The sequence below is a fragment of the Maniola jurtina genome, chromosome 17, assembly GCF_905333055.1.
Source record: "Maniola jurtina chromosome 17, ilManJurt1.1, whole genome shotgun sequence".
NCBI lineage: Eukaryota > Metazoa > Arthropoda > Insecta > Lepidoptera > Nymphalidae > Maniola > Maniola jurtina.
The window spans coordinates 4,659,591-4,681,325 of record NC_060045.1 but is presented as its reverse complement, the minus strand read 5'-3'; the positions used below and the strand labels follow the sequence as shown (position 1 = coordinate 4,681,325).

General features: G+C 35.8%; 2 protein-coding genes across 4 annotated transcripts; one reads left to right on the top strand and one right to left on the bottom strand.

Annotated features, from left to right (window-relative positions):
- The first annotated feature begins 896 nt into the window (after positions 1-896).
- On the top strand, positions 897-16,263 carry LOC123873664 (carboxypeptidase B-like). The gene is made up of 8 exons (XM_045918635.1): positions 897-1,102; positions 1,650-1,853; positions 2,289-2,422; positions 2,725-2,885; positions 13,593-13,718; positions 14,002-14,107; positions 14,904-15,050; positions 15,967-16,263. The coding sequence occupies exons 2-8, from the start codon at positions 1,682-1,684 to the stop codon at positions 16,246-16,248; spliced, it is 1,128 nt and encodes a 375-aa protein (XP_045774591.1). The 5' UTR covers positions 897-1,102; positions 1,650-1,681; the 3' UTR covers positions 16,249-16,263.
- A 152-nt stretch (positions 16,264-16,415) lies between these two features.
- LOC123873663 (carboxypeptidase B-like) lies at positions 16,416-21,346 on the bottom strand. Of its 3 annotated transcripts, none has more exons than XM_045918632.1 (9): positions 21,279-21,346; positions 20,996-21,207; positions 20,639-20,728; positions 20,347-20,480; positions 19,691-19,851; positions 19,131-19,256; positions 18,288-18,393; positions 17,315-17,461; positions 16,416-16,813 (listed from the first exon to the last, which is right to left on the bottom strand). In XM_045918632.1, exons 2-9 carry the CDS (start codon positions 21,153-21,155, stop codon positions 16,559-16,561), a joined length of 1,179 nt encoding a protein of 392 aa, XP_045774588.1. In that variant the 5' UTR covers positions 21,156-21,207; positions 21,279-21,346; the 3' UTR covers positions 16,416-16,558. The 3 variants fall into 3 exon arrangements, with proteins under 3 accessions (XP_045774588.1, XP_045774589.1, XP_045774590.1); XM_045918633.1 differs by having other exon boundaries at positions 16,721-16,813; positions 17,302-17,461; XM_045918634.1 differs by lacking the exon at positions 16,416-16,813 and having other exon boundaries at positions 17,335-17,408.
- Between the last annotated feature and the right edge of the window lie 389 nt (positions 21,347-21,735).

Genomic DNA, 21,735 nt, shown 5'->3' with positions numbered 1-21,735 from the left:
TGTACTTTCCAGGACTTCAGGTACCTATATCCATGCAAAAAAATCAAGTCGATCCGTTGCTCCGTTGCGGCGTGATTGAAAGACCAACCAACAAACAAACACACTTACGCATTTCTAATATGGGTGTACTGATGTTATATTTTCATGCGAGCAGATATGGCGGTCTCTTCTGTTAAGTGAAATGAGAAAATAAAGTGAGAAATTGGTGAGAAACATGTGAGAAAGTTGTAAAATATCCGTAGTAGGGTATTTTCATTAAAAGGGAGTGCATAGGGGAGGGAGCGGCGTTTACTGAAAATATCTGATTACATCTAATTATCGAGCGAGTGGCGCGCCTCTTAGCGCCTTAGCTCTTTGAGCTTCTCTTGATTACGGGGCCATTGTTTGCGCCGATGTTTGAGAATACCATATTGAAAATCAGGAGCCTTTGAATGTTTAAATCTATGGCCAATATTTTCTAGAACTTAGTTATTTTGTGTAAAATGGAAGATCTTAAAAATAATAAGGACTTTGTTCATACAAAAGAAGATTTTGAACCCAGTAGGTCATCGATGCAGTAGGTACAAAAAATGATTTTGGTAAAAGTCATCATAAAGTAGTACATAAGCTGTTATGATGATTAGATATTGATTGATTATTTATTTTCGTAGGCTTACACAGGCAGATAAATAGCTTGTATCCCAGAACTCATGGTAAGGTATGATGTCTTATTAGGTATATTAACGCGTTTAGTTGGAATCTATTGTATTTACTCTAAAATCTTTTTGTACCAAACTAACCTCTCTCCAGCAAAGAAGATCGTAACATAACATATTGTTCCCTCATTATGCCCTCATTCCACACTCTACGTTCTCTATGATTATAACCAAGCTAGTGAATTTTATAAATAACTATGTCAACAATTTGTCACAATATATCAAAATTTCCATGTGTACATTTTAAAATCTTGATTCAAATAAGGACAAAATAAATGTTTTGTATCCAAATTCCTGTAAATAAACCATCAAAGTGGCACGCAAAGGCAACAAGTATCAAATATGGGACGTGAAATGTGTAAAAGAAGGACAGCGCCTGTTTTTAAAAAATTTAGACAATAAGGGCTGTGAGTTGACCATAAATTGACCAATTAATAATTACTAGTAATTCATTAGTAATTCAGCTTTTTACTAACCTATTTCATATTATTGTAATATATTACCTGTATACTACAGATTGGCAGCTTTCACACACCTTTGAAAACATTACGGAGAAGGTTTTCTCACCACGTTTCTTTCACCGTGATAGGAAGTGATATTATTACTAACTCTAAAAAGTGAGAGGTGTGAGCCTCAGACCTCCCGAACAGGAGACAGCATCTTTACCAGTGCTGAAGTGGCAATAGGCAGGGCACATAGTTTGAAAGACTGATAGATGTTGGGGTCACAAAATACTAGAACGGCAACCTCACATTGGTAAGCGTAGCGTTGGAAGACCCCAACTAGGTGGACAGACAACACCAAAGAGTCGCTGGGTGCCGCTGGATTCAGGCGGCGCGGCGCAAGACCGTTGCGTGTGGAAGTACCTAAGAAAGATCGATCTCCAGCACTAGACGTTATCGGTTGACAATGATGATGATAATGATCATAACTAGATTAACACATTTATTCCAGCTATAAACATTTCGAAAGAAAAGGCAAATGCCATGGAAGTGATCATAGATGGATGCCGTGTAACACAGATACAAAAACTGCTCCGAGATAGAGACATCGCCTTCGAAGTGGCCGATAGCAACAGATCGTGTAACAAAAGTCCTACCCGCATCACACCTCATTCTTCTAGCATTGTGCCACCAGGGCCGAGACCAAGATCGCCTAGTAAGGCATTTTTTTTTAATTAACCCCCGACCCAAAAAGAAGGGTGTTATAAGTTTGACGTGTGTATCTGTGTATCTGTTTGTGGCATCGTAGCTCCTAAACTAATGAACCAATTTTAATTTAGTTTTTTTTGTTTGAAAGGTGGCTTGATCGAGAGTGTTTTTCGCTATAATCCAAGAAAATCGGTTCAGCCGTTTGAAAGTTATCAGCTCTTTTCTAGTTTAGTAGTTTTACTGTGACCTTCACTTTTTGGGGGTGTTATAAATTTTTAATTTATACTTGATCATAGTGCTTATTTCGCTAAATAATAATCTGTTATGATAACTTTGATGGTGGTTTAAGTTTTATTAAACAAAAGTTTTCCATTTATCTCATGACATGTATGCCTATTAATATATAATTAAAGGCAGTAGTTTAAAAAAAATCTATTTTCAGGAAGTTCGATCGATTGGAAAGACTACTATCCGCTTAAAAATATTTATTATTTCATGGATAGTCTAGAAGTGCGTTATCCGTCAACGTGCACCGTTTCCACTATAGGCCAGACGGTAGAAGGACGAGACATAAAGGTTGGTAAAAAAGTATCATTTCTAGTGTAAGTTAAATTACACTAGGCATAACACGCTTAAAATAGTACATTACAGTACAAGCTTGAAAAAAAAAAACAAATTTAAAATTTTTAATAGTAAAAAAGTAAAAAGAACCATAAAAAAATTAAAGACAATAAAAATAAGTAATAATATAAAAAATTAAGTAAAAAAACAAAGAGTCCAAGTTAAAAAAAATACTTAATTGAAAAGTAGTACTTATGTAATATTACGCTTATAAATCACTTTTATATGTATGGGAATGTTATTGTCAATGTTCACAGATGTTAAAAATTTCCAACAGCAGTGCCGGCAACACTGGCGTGTGGATCGATGGTGGCATACACGCGCGTGAGTGGATATCCACTTCTGTTGTGACTTATATTGCCGACCAACTAGCAAAGAATATGGACAACCTGCCTGAGTACATTACTAACAAAGATTGGTGAGTATCAAAATACCAATGACATTATAGCATAGCCTTGTAACGTTCATATTACATGGCGCATATAATTCATGCTCGGTGATGAGAATAAGACAGAAGATAAAACCGTTTGAGATAGCGCTTAACAAATATGAACAAGTGTTTTAGTTACTTTGTATACCTAGCTTCCCATGTAACATATATCATGTTTCTTTTTTACATAATATATGCTATCATTGATAGTAATAATTATTATATTTCGTCGCTTCATTCTTCAGATATAACTAACAAAATGGTAGTACCTTTACCTTGCAGGCAACACTTCGCACTTTTAGAAAAGAGAAAGTCAATTTATTTTATCTCTTGTGGGTAGGCTCTGTGACGGTTCGTCATTCTTTTTCCGTGCGAGGCAACAAGCGCACGCTTCAAATTAAAAGAATAAATTAAATATCATAGTGAAAAAATGAAGAATAAATTAAATATCATAGTGAAAAAATTAAGAGGAAAAGTGAGAGAAAACATAGGCGATTAATTGTGTACTCATAGGCGATTATTTGTGTACTCATCGTCGGATTCCGAGGACAATATATGTAAGTACTTTAACAATGCGTTACAGTGTGTAATTCCCTGGCGTGCGTAAAGTGTCAGGTAGGCTTTCCTGGCGGTTAACTGAGGGTTAACACGAAGGACAAGCATGACACTAAAAATCAACCCAGGCGGATTTAGCGCCGGTCGACTTAACCGGACAAGTGAAGGTATCTGTAGGCTGACCTGGCGGTTAACTGCGGGTTAACACGATGGTTCAGCGGATGCCAATAACACCCTTTGTTCCCGAATGTTCAATTCGGTAGATTCATTGCTAAAATATTATTTCAAACTACCCTCAAAATTTAACTTTTAACACCGTTTTCTCGTTTTTTGTTCCCGAATGTTTAATTCGGTAGATTTATTGCTAAAATATTATTTCAAACTACCGTCAAAATTTTAACTTTTAACACCGTTCTCTCGTTTTAAAAAACGGAACACAAGGGTCAAATAAAAACAATAACGCACCGCCCCTGTTATCTTGTTCGCCAACGCCATCGCCGCTGTCACCACAACAGCAAAAGGCTCCGCCTCCGTCAGCTTGCGTAGCTGTGGATGAAATTGTTCCGTCGTCGTCACAAGACGCATGCAGCGAGCCGGTCGGTGCCGGAACTCGAGCCGGAATTATTACATGCTTTGGGGGACGCAGCGGACGATATACCGACTTATAGTCCCAGCATTCATGGTAAATTGGCGCAGCGATGGCTCCCAATTTTAAAGTACGTGACTCCAAAAAATGGCAAACTGTTAAAAGCTCCGAATTTAAATACAGATATATCTGCCGCTGTCGCGGATATTGTAAGGGCCCGAGACAGAAAGCTTCAGTCGAGGCAGGATCAGTTGGGCCTAGGTATAACGGCCATAAATAAAGCGATGACCTTGTTATTGACCGATGGTGACAAGGTACAAGCGATTAAAATTTTTATCGGATAGCTGCCGAATACTTACCGATCTTCACTTTACTGAGACACAAGTAAGATCGAAACTGATCACCCCGGGACTAGATAAATCCTTTTTATCTGTAATTCGGGACCAATATCTGTAACTCCTTTCGGAAATACACTTAAGTACCTGGAAAAAATAAAAGCCTCAAAGGCCATTGAGAAACAGGGACTCCAAATCAAAAAAGGGAAAACTTCGACATCGAAGTTCGAACCCAGAACCGCCGCGCACGGCCGATGACGCAGCCGCCACCGTCAACGCGGAACTCATCTTGGTCTCCAAGCGCGACGGACGCCACCAACAGGCGCGCCCCAACGCGGCGCTAACACAGGTACACGCTGGCAAACTGCAGCATTACAATAATTGTTGGCTTAGGATTACTAAAAATTCTGTAGTTTTAGATTGGGTTCGCAACGGTTACGGTATACCTACCTACCATTCACTCATAAAGTAGTGCAATATGATATCCCTCATAATACCTTCTCAGTTGGAGAAAAACGGGAAATGGCATTGGCCATTATGAAATTATTAGAATTAGGAGCTATTAGAAAGTATAAACCTCAAATAGATCAGTTTATTTGTAACACCTTTTTAGCTTCAAAAAATCTAACGGCGGCCACAGGTTTATTCTCAATCTTTGACAGTTAAATTAATACGTTTCCAATTCTCATTTTAAGATGGAAGATCATAGAACGGCATCAAAATGATACCAAAAAACGGCTTCATGGCCACCATAGATCTTAAAGAGTCCTACTTACTGGTCCCAGTAACGTGTGCCCAACATAAATATTTACGATTTCCATTCGAAAACGGAAATGCGCAAATAATACCTAACTTACGAGTTAAATGTGATGCCTTACGCCGTTTCTCCACTGCACAGTGCACACCGCACGGCACGACATAATACTGTGACGACTCCGAGTGCCATACATTTCTATGGACCGTTTACCCACTGAACGACACCGCACCACACGACAAACGAGAACAAAAATGACATCGACACCAGGACACAAGCAGACGGGAAAAATGTGGTGCCGTGTCTAGTGGGAAAACGGCCTTATGGTCTATGTTCCGCCCGACGGACGTTTACAAAATTAATTAAAATTTATAATATATATAAATTATAAAATTAATAATGAAGGAGGTAGTTAGTTATCTAAGGTATGCGGATATATCGTATTTCAATCAGTCGTGTATTTAGACGACATTAAGTGCATTGTGGACAGCTTTGACAAATGTCTTAGAAACGTAAACGAAACTGTAAGGTTACTAAATTGTTTAGGTTTCGTAATTAATTACGATAAAAGTAATTTACACCCTCAACAGGTTTTTAGGGTTTATGTACAACACAGTTGATAGGACAATATCGCTTCCCTCAGATAAGCCAAACAATATTTTGAACCTAGTTAAGGGTAAGCTTCCACTAAAACCAAGAAATCTAAGATTTCAAGCTACAAATTTACCATCATAGAAAAGACTTTCACGTAATTGAATACATGTTTAAAATAAATCAATCTTTCGTCTCAACATTTAATGTATCATGTTTACAAAACTATTTTATTTATTTTGTAGTGATCAATCTCCCGTACCTAGTTTTACGAATCATATTAATAACACGATTTGTTGTATTGAATAAAGCATAAGTTCAATCAAAAATTTTTGTGAAAATAAACTAGGTTCTATAACAAATCTATTTGTACAGTTTTGGTAAACATCCATTTATTTAAAAAAAAAAAAAAAAAACATAATAATAAACATCACTTTATATTACAATAAATAGCCACGAAATGCCTTTGTTTGTTTAGTTTGTATGGGATGTTTGTTAAAGTGCAAGCTGGACCTTAACAAATTTTATACCTACCGAATGGTACTATTAGGGATTTCGCTCAACTATTAGGTGTTCTCACCTCAGTCTGCCCAGCTGCAAGATATGGCTGGTTATATACGAAGAAATTAGAAAGACTGAAATGCCTGGTTCTTAATAAGCACAAAAGTTACGATGTAAGTTTTAAAATCCCACGTGGATATCTTGCCAGATTTGATGTGGCGGTCGAATAACATTCCTACCACATCAAATACACTTATGAGTCCTAATTTTGACTTGGAAATTTTCAGAGACGCATCCGGGGCAGGCTGGGGAGCTTATTGCGAAAACAGGCACTTGACTTAATCATGGCATCCTTATCTAAAAATACTTTAGATCAATACAGCGGGACCTATAAATATGGTGGCAGTTCTGTCTCGGTAATAAACTCGACCCCTACAAGTGTTCACTTTCGTCTATAATGATATTTTTAACTGAACAATTTAATAAAGGTGCCGCATACTGCTCCCTGCACCCACCGTTCCGCACGGTCTTTACTTTAGGTACCTAGTCATTTAACTACCAGCGACGGGGAAACGATTACTTAAAGGTGCCTATAAGTTAAGACCAGCCACATCGAAGTATTCATCCACTTGAGACCCACAGTTAGTATTAAATATCGCCAATTGGATACCCAATTTTTCGTTAGAGAAAATCACCGAAAAATTGATATTTGCTCTGTGCACAGCACATCGAGGACAAACTCTTTCGCTAATAAAATTGGATAATATATTGATAAGTACTTAGGTCTCACGGGCGTTAATCGTAATTAATCGTAATCGGGATATCAGACGTAATTAAAACTTCCGCAGCTGGACGTGAGCAGCCGGTATTGTTTTTACCTTATTTTAATAAGAATAGGTCATTTGTCACGCTACCGTCATAGAGGACTATTTATTCCTCACCAAGAAGATTAGATCAGTAACTTCGAATAACCTGGTATTAACATTCAAACGACCGTTCAGGCCCGCGACCACCCAAACCATCAGCAGGTGGATTAAACAAGTGTTGGACGAAAGTGGCGTGGATGTGTCGGTGGTCAGCGCGCACAGCATGCGCCACGCTGCCACATCCGCGCCGCGCGCCTCCGGTATTTCGGTGGATACCATTAGGAAAACTGTCAGTTGGACAAGCAGCTCACTGTCCTTTGCCAAATTTTACCATCGCAGAGTATAGATGACGGTGTCTTGGCCAAGTCTATTTTATTACCTAGGGAAACGTAATTAGGTTTTCCTAGTGACAGGAATAGACTACAATATAGAATATCTAATAAGTAATGACTTATTTACCTAGTTGGTTTAAAAACTTAACTTTCTTTGTATACCTATCAAATAAATGTGTAAGATTTATTTTGTTACCTAATATAAAATGTGATTTGTTTAGCTAAACACTGTTTACTGTTTGGCTGTTTATTTTTCACTTTTAAGTATGCAAAATTTTCCTCTCTAAACATCTACCATTTTGTTAGTTATATCTGAAGAATGAAGCGACGAAATATAATATATGATCAAACGAACTTGCAAAGTGAAGTTCGATCGATATTATATGAGTACGCTTCATTCGAAGATATATACACCCTCCCGAACCCAAACCCTTATCAGGAAAATTTTGTTCCTGGTAGTTATTTACTTACTGTTAACAATTAAACTCTCAGATAGTAAAATCAACCCGTATAATGCAATGTAAATCGGTCGGAGCGCAAACAGCAACTGAAGCTTGTCGTTCCACGCCACGTCCTCGCCCTAGCGCCATCTTTTTCGTCTCGATGGAGGGGGCTCTGACGTCACGACCACAGCATAACCACCAACACCAAGCAACACAGAACGTGAGAACGAGGTGTTGCCAACACGGCCATGCTGCATGGTGCCCGCCCCGGGCACCCCACGAGTCGGGATAAAATTACTGCAAAATAAACAACCGTTAACACCTGATTCACATTACCTACTTGTAAGGATCCTTCCTAACTTCCTAAGGAATATTGCCCATTCATTGTCACTTATCACTTCACAATCATACGACAGCTCGCAACTTAACAAGACACCTCCACTATGTACTCGTAAGATCCAGGAATATTGTCCATTCGTTATCACTCATCACAACAACAGCTTTCAATTTAAAGAACAAAACAACCGCATCTAAAGGGACTTTGCCACACTTAGGGGACCAGATTTGTCGTAGTTGAAAACCAACTGCACTTAAAGAGCGTTTCGCTCACTTAAATGCAGCAAGTTGGTCAAGACCACTTGCACTTAAAGAACATTTCGCTCACTTAAGCGTACCAAGTTGGTGAAGACCACTTGAAGATCACTTGCACTTAAAGAACATTTCGCTCACTTAAGTGTACCAAGTTCACCTTCAAGTTCCAAGCATCATAGAAGACCACTTGAAGACCACTTGCACTTAAAGAGCATTTCACTCACTTAAGCGTACCAAGTTCGCCATCAAGTTCTAAGCATTATAGAAGACCACTTGAAGACTACTTGCACTTAAAGAGCATTTCACTCACTTAAGCGTACCAAGTTCGCCATCAAGGTCAAGCATCGTAGAAGATCACTTGAAGACCACTTGCACTTAAAGAGCATTTCACTCACTTAAGCGTACCAAGTTCGCCTTCAAGTTTAAGTATCGTATTCCAATGTGATATTTTATATTCATGGTACAATATTCCCAATTATCTTTCGAATATTTTATCAAAGTTCAAGCTTCGTATCCCAGTGTGATATCTTATATCCATGGTGCAATATTCCAACTAATTAATCTTCCAAAATTTTATCACGGCTCGCTGTATCAATTATGTTGCTATACATACTTAATTTTAAATAGATTACTCAACATAATACACAAGGTAGCCTTGCCAACACGGTTTTTAATACTCCATGAATATTCTTTAAAGAAGCAATGCATTAGCACTCACGATTAAAATCAGATCATACCTCTTTACTAAATCTCAAAATTCTTTACTAAATTCTGAACACATACTCAATGCCATAGCATCGTGCACCCACACAGTGCTCCGACACTATTCATCCACGTATGCAATCACCACACTATCTTTATCTACCGCGCATCCACGCAAGGGATCACCGGTGCATACAATCATATTTGATCTCATCCATTTTATTTTAACTATCAATGATTTATTATTATAAACGGATCATTTGATTGTAAAGCTGGTGCTATCAAAGTTAACTTTAAATAATTATTATCATACTAAAACTATCACTTTTTAAACTAATCAATATCTTAACTGCAATTATATTAATGATTTCACTAGTTCACTGCATTATTAATTACGAGGGTTGGTCACCAAATATAATCTTATAACCCACAAACTATTTTAATTCATGAATTACTCTAGTATCAAACAATAATAATAATTGGTATTTCATATTCCATATATGCAAATATTAATTACGCTATCTCAAATAATTATTAGGTTAATTAAAAATGATAAACAGAGAGTCATGGATTATGAGCGACACCGATGCATGCCACTGCCAAAACCAAGACTTTCTTTTTAACTCATTCATCTGTCCATTCACGCAGGGAATTCATCTACTGCCACTGTATGCTATCGAATATTTCTATTCGCACAATATACTCTTACTGTCACTCTTTATTATTTTCGGCCTGTCCTGATTATAGCACAGAATTGCAGCTGAGAGCATAAAAATGTTGCATTTGTCTACCCTCTCAAGTTAATAATACCCACTTAGCTATCCGGTCAAGAATATTTCTTTGTTCAACGCAAATGTGAAGCTTTTACCCAAATTTGTAATATTAGGTATTAACTACCAACATAAATCATAGTTATTTTTTTTTTAAATATTATTCTAATTTGCATTATTAATGATATACTATGACTTTACAAACTAAATAAAGCTTCATTATCATACTATACACACCACAATCCGTAATTATTATTTGTTTTTGAAGCAGGTACACATCAAATGCAACAAACTTTTGAATTGAACAGACTACAGGCAATAGTTCTAACTCTGAAGAGAAATATTACTTTCATCGTTACTAGTCTGTCTGTGTCTATTTTATTAAAATATAATGTACAATCCTTTTACCTTCGTTCTAGTTCAATCCAATCGACTTGTACATGTATACAAAACGGTTCTCTGTTTGGATGGACAAAAAATAGCTAAAATGCTTTCAGAGGTCAATGTGTATACGAGTCTACTACTACTACATTACTTTTCTCGGGGATAAACCAAATCGGATCACTCTGTTACATTCCGTCCAAGCAAGTTATTACTCCCTAGTACCCAATAGGTACATACCTATAACGTAAAAATAAATTCGCTTAACGCAATTGAATCAAAAGGAATGTTAACACATTTTTTTTTATTACCCTTTTGTAATTCTGCTAAAAACCCTTGTATCAACAAAAAAATTCAGCTTTATCTTTAAATAGAAACCTTACGTAAAATTATTCATCTTGTATGCCAAAAGTACGCCCTAATATTATAACGATCTAGTCAAACATCATATTGTAATGCATGGTAAATTATTTTGACGATTCAAAAGCATTTGTAAAAGTTTACTTGAATTATTATATCATATTCTATTCTAGTCTAGTCTATTCTATTCTATTGTATAGGGAAGGGGATTCTATTGTAAGGGGATGCCTATGTCGATGAGCACGCAGAATATAAAAAATAAAACTTAAACTTCATATGTAAATAATCTTTACTGTAATAATTTAAAGTTATTATCTATCTAATTAATTATTTACTTAGGTAGCACTAAGGTAAACCTGTACAGTACTTATTTAAAACTGCAACAAAGGCTCTTTTTAAAATATTTACTGATTTAAATAACCTGTATAGCAATAATAATAGATAAAACAAAAGAAACATTATTTAAACAAAACTAAAAAAAATGGCTAATCCAAAAATGTTACTACAGTGTGCATGAACTATTGAATGAATATATCTCAATAATATGATAATACGATATAAGAAGATTGTAATAACTTTGTTAACCACTTTTTATTTGTAAGTACTTTTTTTAAAGTCTGATTAGTTATAATAGGACATAATTTGAAAACTCCCATAATCTTTATTTATATGTGACCTTTTTATTTTATTTTTATTTAATGACCATATAATTAATTCATAATTTTTGCTATTCATATTTCATATTTCATAAGAATTGTAATATTACCTTTGATTATTTACATATGTTTTACTTTGCAACGCCCCAACGGGGCTTCATGTTGTAATATTATGATATTTTTTTATTTATGATGTAAGACATGAATGCAAATAAAGAAAGAATAAAGAATTACCTCTATAAAGATACGAAAATTCTAAATATAAGTCACTCGTATGCGCTTCAAACTTGTATTCCTATCAGGAAAATAATAACAGGATATATACACTCCCAATTATGCTTTAAAAGAAGAACAATTACGAAAACTTCCCTAAAAACTAGTATTATAAACGTATGGATGTTATTACTTACCCACACAATTATTCAATGTAGATAATATGAAGTACTAAAATGGATACTTGATATCATGTGCGTAAGTACCTACCATTGTAAATGTAAATAGCTGTAATTCCTGATATCTAAAAGACTGTTATGCTCTTTATTGATAAATAAATGTTTTTAAACTGAAATCCCTTTACTAACGATTTTGATATGCGCGGACAACTACTTCCGGTATCCATAAACGCCTCGTGACATGTATCAAAAATATACACTTTTAACCCCATATATTATGTAAAATTTACTTACAATTAATATAATAACTTATTATTATAACATTAATATTGACATTTAATTAAGAGACATGTTACCATAGAAATTAATTCACTTTTTGGTCTCATCAGGATTATTTGTACGGATTATTCCTGATGAGTATTAAATATTTGCATGCTTATGAAGTAGAATATGAAGGTCGCTACTTAGTTATAATTTTGAACGCAACAACTGATATTCAGCAAATAAATAAATTTCATTTCATTTCAGTATACGAATTCGGGATTGGTTATCATGATTTATATCTGAGCTAACATTTCACCTAAGACATTCTTCGATTACTTTTACCACTACCACTATAACATTTTAACTTGTTCGTCACGTATACTACCCACATGTTTAATATTTTTATTATAAAAACTTCTATGTAAATAACTAGCTCAATCGTCACACGTTTTTAAATTATTATCTTCTAAGGACGTATATTACTGATGCTACTATAATAATTGACCCACTATAATTTAAATAATATTTTGTTCGAAAAAAGTTGAGACAAACGTGAATTTAACATTTAGTTCCAAAATAAAATTCGAACAAACTAAAAGTTAACCATTTTAAAAAACATATTCCTTTGAATTTGGAACTAAAAGACAATTTCGTTTACCGATCACTATTCCCACGTGGACCACTTATAGACTGTACGCAATATTAAATCGTGCCAGACTTTTAGCTGATACCTTCAACTTAGTTTAGTAACGAATTATCTCACCTGACTATACAAAAGTTTGAGAATACGATTTAGTAATTTAAACCATATTCACTTAATCTTAAATAATTATTCAAAGTACTCACAGTTTCGGTATCTTTACGAGATACCTTATTACGTTTCCATCGCGGCCGACGGTGTCCTGGCACTTGAAGACCTCTAGGTGGAAAAGTACGTTTGCGTTTCGACCGATTTTTCCTCAAAGCGTAAGTTACTACACACTTCTGATGTTAACAATTAAACTCTCAGATAGTAAAATCAACCCGTATAATGCAATGTAAATCGGTCGGAGCGCAAACAGCAACTGAAGCTTGTCGTTCCACGCCACGTCCTCGCCCTAGCGCCATCTTTTTCGTCTCGATGGAGGGGGCTCTGACGTCACGACCACAGCATAACCACCAACACCAAGCAACACAGAACGTGAGAACGAGGTGTTGCCAACATTACTCTAAAAAGAATGACGAACCGTCACAGAGCCTACCCACAAGAGATAAAATAAATTGACTTTCTCTTTTCTAAAAGTGCGAAGTGTTGCCTGCAAGGTAAAGGTACTACCATTTTGTTAGTTATATCTTCGAATGAAGCGTACTCATATAATATCGATCGAACTTCACTTTGCAAGTTCGTTTGATCATATATTATGTAACTTTGTAGCGTGGATTGTAGAGAAGAGTAGAGCTTTTTAAATTCTATGGATATGGCATATTATATTAAGGTGACTTGCGTACTTATTAGCTGCAAAATATGGCATTTAGCTATTATCTAAATTATGTCGGTTCGGGATTTAGTAATAGAAGAAATAGATGTCTTTCTGATATCTTACTCTTAGTTAAGTATTTCTTTCAATACTTTTCAGGTATTTTCTTCCTGTCGTGAATCCGGATGGCTACTTTTACTCTCATACTAGCGATCGAATGTGGAGAAAAAATAGAGCTCGAATAGAAAACACGGTTTATGGCGTCGATTTAAACAGGAATTTTGGGTATGTAAAAAGGTAGATAGCAAAATATAAGTATATTCCCAACTAGTTTATGCCCGGGACTTCATCCGTGAGAGCTACACAAATTTCTAACCCCTGTTTTACCCCCTTAGGGGTTGAATTTTCAAAATTTCTTTCTTAGCGAATGTCTACGTCAAAAAAGCTATCTGCATGCCTTTCAGCCCGATCCATCCAGTAATGTGATTTCATTCATCCAAAAGGTGTGCGTTGATTGTCAGTCAGTCACCTTTTTCTTTCATACATTATATTTAGATAATAACTACAGATATCGCTGGCTATTGAGAGACAACGAATGCCATGGGGATGATCCATCTCATATAAATTATCGTGGAGTTGAACCATTTTCGGAGCCAGAAACTGCAGCAATCAAGGTAAAACATATATTTTCGGAAGTTCGTAAACCCACTTATGTTTTCAAATTCTTATTTCTTATTTCATACCGAACCATATTTTACATACATTTGAACACACATCGACAGTTATAGTCACCAGATTCGCGCACGTGGCTTAACAGGGCTCTCTCCGTCACTCGTTTCATACAATCGTAGTTCCAATTTCATTTGAATATTAAGCAACCAAAGGCCATGAAATTTTGCAGACAAATTCTAGAAACTAATATCCGTGTCTGTGGTGTTCTAGATTTTTCTAAAAATATGTAGTTTTAAAATTACAGGGGCTCAAAGATTTGTATGAAAATTTTTAAGACCGCGTAACTTTGAAACCGAATATTTTAACAGAAATCTGGAAAACCATAGACATAGATATTAGTTTCTAGAATATGTCTGCAAAATTTCGTGGACTTTGGTTGCTTAGTATTCAAATGAAATTGGAACTTCGATTGTATGAAACGAGTGACGGAGAGAGCCCTCTTAAGCTATAGCTAGAGTTTAAACGAATAGGTACCTATAGGCACTGCTAGGATATGGTATACCCCCGTCAATTACAATATTGGGACCCACTTGAGACCTTTAAAGAAGAGTGAACAAGCGTCTTCTAGGTTTATATCTTAGGCTGCATAATGATGCAGTCTAAGCAGGTACTATTTAGTGTGATTGCTAACTACATGCTTATTTAGTAAAAAAAATTAACTGCTTGAGCAACTGCTTGATGATCGACTGCTCAAGCTGCCCTTTTATGGTTGTGCTTATAAATAACTTATGTTTACAGGATCTAATACTATATTCTGGTGTTCCATTCAAGATATTCCTAACATTACACGCGTACAGTGAAGTGATTTCTTTTCCTTGGTGCTTTACATCGGAGCCGTGTGCCGATTACGTTAACTTATTAGAGGGTGCTACTGCTATGGCCAAAGTGAGTATAATAGCTAGTGGGTGTCCGTGTAGATTTAAATATTTCAAAAATCCTTTAGAAGCCTCTTTCCTGGGATAAAAATAATTCTTCGACGGTTTATATTTTACGACAGTAAGACGTATTCCGTTGTCTACGGTTTGCAGGATGTTATGCTTAGACATTGAAATCACTGTTGGTTTGTGCTGTGAAAGGGTAACAGACAGACAAAAAGACACACTTGCTTTTATAATATTAGTATGAATTTATGATTCTAGATGGCCATAAGAAAGTTTTCTTCAAAATCTAACACTTAGGTATGTGCTTCGATATAAGTGAAAAATTAAATATGAATCCTTTCATTAGTGCTGACTGCACATGCCGAAAAGTAAATTATTGCTACTCGACTTTAACAAGTCGCACACTATGAGAAAACGCGGCTACTTTACCATGATTCTTGTAATTGGCTACTTCCAATTGAAGTCGAAAGTGAATATGCACCTTCTAGGCAAGCATACTTTACCTTAAGCTGTATCATTAATTCAATTTCCATCAGCAAAGAAGCAAGTAGCAGCCAAGCACTTGTCTAGAAGGGTGCATATACACATTCTCACGAAGGGTGTGACGAGACGTTTCATTTTTCTTTTTAAAAAGAATATTAGCCATACTAATCATGACTAATACTCCCCTTTCCCCTCCAATTAAGCGTAAAGCTTGTGCCAGGAGTGGGTACGACAATAGTGCAACGGGTGGGGTTTGAACCACCGACCTTTCGAATTCAGTCCGCTCCTCAACCGTTGAGCTATCGAGGCTCGTTTGTTCTTTGACGTGGCAAGATAATGCGTGAGTGATGCGCAGTCATTCAACGGCGAGTGGCATGATGGAATGTAAGGGCGAATATGTAAATGCACGGTAAATTATATTTCAAAAATTTTTTCAGGGTATCTACGATGTCAATGGTCGCATGTACAAAGTCGGTAATTTCAAGGATATAATGTACTCCGCAACAGGGACGAGTATCGATTGGAGCTATGGTTCAGCTCGCATACCCTTTTCGTACCTCATCGAACTACGGAGCAAGCAGTATAAGTTTCTACTTCCTAAGGAAGAGATATTGGACTGTTGCAAGGAAATACTCGGCGGTGTGAAGGCTTTAGCTCAATTTGTGGACAAAAAGAAATGTTTGAATTGTACTATGTTTTTTAATAAAAATTGCTTATAGCATTTGGGAATTGAACACAATATTTTCTTTTTACGTTATTATATTTTAAGCTATGATAGTTTTCGTATTTGTAGATATTTAACTTTGGTTTTTAGCCATTTATTTAATATGAGAAATTTATGACTAAAAACCAACGTTAAATATTATGATGTTGTTAAATCGTTTAAATTTTTAATACGCTTCAAAGTATTTTATTAGTTACTTAATTAAGTTTTACCTATATACACATATGCATTATATATTTACTAGTAAAATATGTATAAGAAATATAACAATCGCTCCAGATCCATTGAACTTCAAACTTTTTTTTTCATAATTTTTTGGTTCTTGGCTGATCAACAAATTCCATCAAACTTTTTACTGCTTGCCAAATTTCTTCGCATGTGTCTAAAATTTGGTCTTTTGGCAATTTGAACCTGTGTTTCCTGCTTCGCAGTTCTATCATGTATGAGTATGGGATCTTCGCAATACCATAACTCCAGTCTATGCTGGTTCCACACGCGAAATATGTAAGATCTTTTGTACTGCCCACTTTATAAAGCATTCCACTGCTTTCATAAATTGCCTGAAAATATAATCTATATTGATATTGTCACACATTTTTATCTGAAGGCTTTTTATATAATAACAAATGTAAATTAAAAATTTATAACACCCCCGACAAGTGAAAATTACATTAACTAGTAAAGAGCTGATAACTTTCAAACGGCTGAACCGATTTTCTTGGATTATAGCTAAGAACTCTTTTGATTAAGCCACCTTTCAAAAAAAAAAATTAAATTAAAATCGGTTCATTATTTTAGGAGCTACGATGCCACAGACAGATACACAGATCACTGATACACACGTCAAACTTATAACACCCCTCTTTTTGGATCGAAGGTTAAAAATCAATTGCTGCATGTATGAAATATGACCCTCACTTGAAAATGGCTCGACTGATTTGGATGATTTTTATTTTGTTGTGTCCGTATTTTTGAAAAATCTTTATTGTTGATGATGATGATGAAGCACTTTGTTACAATCATCATTACTAGCCTACTAGTTTCTTACGTGGACTCGTTACCCTTGCCATGACCGCGCCACCTTCGAGCAGTTGTAGATAGTCTTGACATGGTTCCGCCTTGAAGCCCCAAGGGAATAGGATCAGCTCATAGTAGCTATGGAAGGAGAGGAAGACTTTATAAGGCGTCTGCGAGCTTAATATTGTGTCCTGCAAAGTTTATTATCATATAGCGATCAGTTCTCTGTTTATTAATACAAAAAATTAAAACAGAGTTGTATTCTTTGGCAGGTTAGCTAACATTTTTTTTGGACCTAATATAAGAAAACCCCTGACATGATGTCAGAGACGTTTTTTAGATTTTAAAATTTTGTTGTAGTTAATTTTTTTTAGATTTTTTATTGTTTATTTTTTAGTAAAAATTTAAGTTTTAAAAGGAACAGAACCTTGTAATTTTTGCCTATGTTAATTTCTATATTCAACAATACAAAACAACATTGCGCCTTCATTGTCTGGTTCTGTTACTTTTAATGACTATTCCTGCTATATTTGAACAAAATCTCAGGAATAAGTCTCGGCTTGCGGCGCTCTCCATTATGGCGAGAATAGAGCCTCTGCACAGTTCTGTTTTGATCTGTTGGTGCAAGTCCTCCCGAATTCGGCTGTGCTGCGGGCAATCGATGAGTAGATGGAAGATCGACTCATCGACACTTTCATCGCAAACACAGCCAGGGACTTGAAACATTTTTTATTTAGAAATAGTTTTAATCTCTAAATAGATCAAAGATTTGGAGTCGCCTTTGGATCTTAGCATTCGAAATAGTCTTACTTAGAAGCTCTTTAATCCTAAGACGCGTATAAGTTCAAATCCCGCCCACTGTGGCTACTATTAACACAAAAACGCTTTGTTAGACGGAAACGGGAATGTCAGTCATTATAAAACGTGTAAATTGACGTCACTAAGACGTCACTCAACCTTAAAAGCTAACTAGGAGTAGTTCACTCTGCTAGAAGTCTGGCGCTGTCTGGTACTTACCCTGACAGCACAAGTTTCGGGCTCCGAGAATGGAGCAGGTCCTCTATAAAATACATGATTGGGTGAATCTGATGATCCTTCTTCATCATTATTTCCCCAACGATAGCTGAAAATAAAAAAAATACCAAAAGTAAAATAAAAATAATCACCAATTATTAAATTTCAGGAAAGCTAGCTTTCTCAGAATGTAAAAAAATTAAATGAAAAAGTCAAAGTTAAATTCTGTGTTTATTTTGTTCAAATAAAAAAGTAGTTGAAATAATCACAAGTTTTGTTCTCAAATTAGAGTAACAAGTCTGCTTGGATATATTTTTAGTGGATCAATAAGCTACAGTAACATTGATATAGAAATTGGAGATATGAAATAGACTAGAGACTTTTTTTAGTAAGTTTTTATAATTTACCGGGGTTTTCTTATTATAGACTAAAAGCCAAGTAATATTTTAATCGGATTATAGTAAGATCAAAAATGCGACGAGTGTGTTTTGGGGATTTTTGTGGTGCTGCGTGGTGGTGATGCGTATTGCATGCTTGGTGGCTCGCTTTTCCTCCACATTTAGCAGTAGGGGGGCGGGTTAAACATATCGCATGCTGCATATTGCACCATACAGATGAGTCTGTTTCAGCGGATTATGGCAAATTAAGCTTTTGGTCCCTAGTAGATCGCAATGACGTCTGATTGACCGACACTTACTTATTGACTACAATGTATTGTTGGAATAAGAATACGATAATCAGCTTCACAACAGCGTGCTTTCTTTATTACGTCTGCCTCATTCTTAAATAGTCAGGCTACTAGTTTTTTGAGGTGTCTTTATCTTTTGCATATCAATGTACAGTCACCTAAAATTCCTGTTGAGATCGACTCCCACACGCTTGCCGTCTTGCTTCGCTCGGTTCTTTCGCCACATACGATCGCTTGTATGTGTGTACACGTACCCATCGGGATTCAGTACAGGGACTATGTACCTGCCAATAAATCTATTTTGATCATTACAAAGCGGGCGAAATTGATTGGAATTATAACAATAGTAGATGATGCCATGACTGATGATAGATTTCATTAGAGTGGATGTATGTATTTTGAAAATCCCGTGGAAACTGATTTTAATCAAGGATAAAAAATCTATTTGCGGGATAGCATGGATTATAAATGTGATAGCTAAGTGTGCCTATCCCATTACAACGCTCAGTACTTATATGGTTAAAAAATCTTTGGAGTTCTTGGAATAGCTTAAAATACTCATTCATTCATTCTAAGTTCATTACTGAGTTAGTTGGTAAATTTTAGTGCGCTTTCTATTTATGTCCAAAAAGTAAATATAGAGTAAAATTCCAAATTCATGCCCTGGTATAATTTGCTATGGTAAATTATTACCTAAGATGCAGACATTGAAAATTACCAATCTTTATTAGTAATGCTTTCGGAAAGTTTCTGGAAGTTTCTGACGATGTAGTCCGCGAGGTAAGTCACGACGGCTGTGCTTATCCATTCCCGCGAGTGAATTGCTGCGTCTAGCCAGACTGCGGGGTTGCCGGCCTCACTGTTGGATATCTTCAACATCTGTTGGTAAATATATTGCCAACTTCAATCATAAACGGGCTTTGAGAGCAGCAAACTTGCTCTAAAGTGCACATCTCATGCAATAAATAAAATTGCAGTCAGTATCAAAAATAACACTTTCGACTATAAATGCCTGTGTCCATTTTTGTTTCTCGATTTCATGGTTAATCCCAAACAATTACCTAGTTGTTTCATTAGTGAAATCTGAATTCCACGTCCTTGGTTGCGTTTAGGTAACATTTTGTGCTTTTATGCTTTTCAGCTGAGAAGAACAACATAAAATGTGTCTCAATTAAAACGCCCAAATACCTACTTAGTCACTACAAGCCAAAAAAACTAATTGCACTCAAGAACCGGATACACATCTGTGAGTAAAAATACTAAAAGGGTATCACCTCAGCATATTGCTGGTATAGGAATATCATTAAATGGCTGTTTTTCAGGCGGCCCCTAAACACTCGACATCCGCCGACGGCGTAGAAAAACACCACTTACCTTAATATCTCTTCCTTGGACGGACTTGCCAATAACTGAAACTGTGCATATGGCTGGAAAATCCTTTTCCAATTCATCCATAAATGAGTATATAACGTTCAGTTTGTGGAATCTCTTCCAATCCATTAACTTTACTATAAGAAAATATAAATATTATTGGTAAGACCGACTAAACTCATTTGTGTGTCGGAGAATGCCCGACTCCGAAAAACAAGGGAGTTTAAGTCCGACCTATTGAGTCATCAGATTAATATATTTATAGATATATTGGATGGGGTAGAATTTATCATACCTTTTCTTTTGGCCGGCTTTTCTGAGGGGATTATTTGTTTTATGGTTTTGCTTAAGCTTTTTCTGAATAATACACTTGGTATGAGTTGCCCTGTAAAATCACATAGTTTTAAAAATATAACCTACAACCATGCTTTTATTACTCAGCTGTAAAAGTTCAGTATTTTATGGTAGCTAAGGATTTCTTTTCATCTGCAATCTGCGATATGAAGTCATTTTAACTACAGTTGAAAAGAATTTAATGTTTTAAGCAACCGTGGTTACGGGCCGCCATAAGTATAACGTATCTATTTCTTTTTTACACTGTTTTTACCTAATAGAAATACATATTATTATAAATTGGAGCCTTACGATCTACCTTTGCTTCGACGTCGCATAAATTTCGTTTGTGTGCCATTATTGGCCTTATCGGCACTGTTACTGTTTTCTGAAGATTCGTCGCTGAACAAGTCAAATCGCTGGTCGACGGCTACCATTTGGGATTTACAACTTTCCACACTTTCATCATGGCCTTCCATTAGTATGGGACCGGGAGTTTAAGGGTTTGAGTAAAATTATCTATGTACCTGACTGAAACAGAAAATGATTTGCATAGGTTCGTTAAGCTTATAAATCAAGTGAAATAATGAGTTTTGAGTTACCTATTTATCACAAAAAAAATTTAGTTCAAAACATGTTCAAAAGTATGTTTCAAAAGTGACAACTCAATAATGTCGGTTTACAACTTTATCAAACTTCAAACTATATAATCTATGCTATGATTCGACTGAAATTGACCTAATATACAAGTAATGCCTACTGTATTATTATCGTAAGAAAACCTTTACCATTAAAAGTGATTAATGGAAAATAATCATGGCCTTTAGCAATAGGGAATACAAGAGAAAGTGATAAAATTTGAAAACTGAAAAGATACATAATGTAGTTACATAATGTACATACTCGTTATATACATTATGTTAGTAAGGAAAGCATAGTTAGAAATTTATAGAGTCAGTCAATAAAGGTGCAGATGTCCACTAAAAGTGCAGTTGGCAGCCGGAGTAGTAAATAAAATAAGCTTTCATCAACTGAGCGGACTAGATACGAGTACATGAA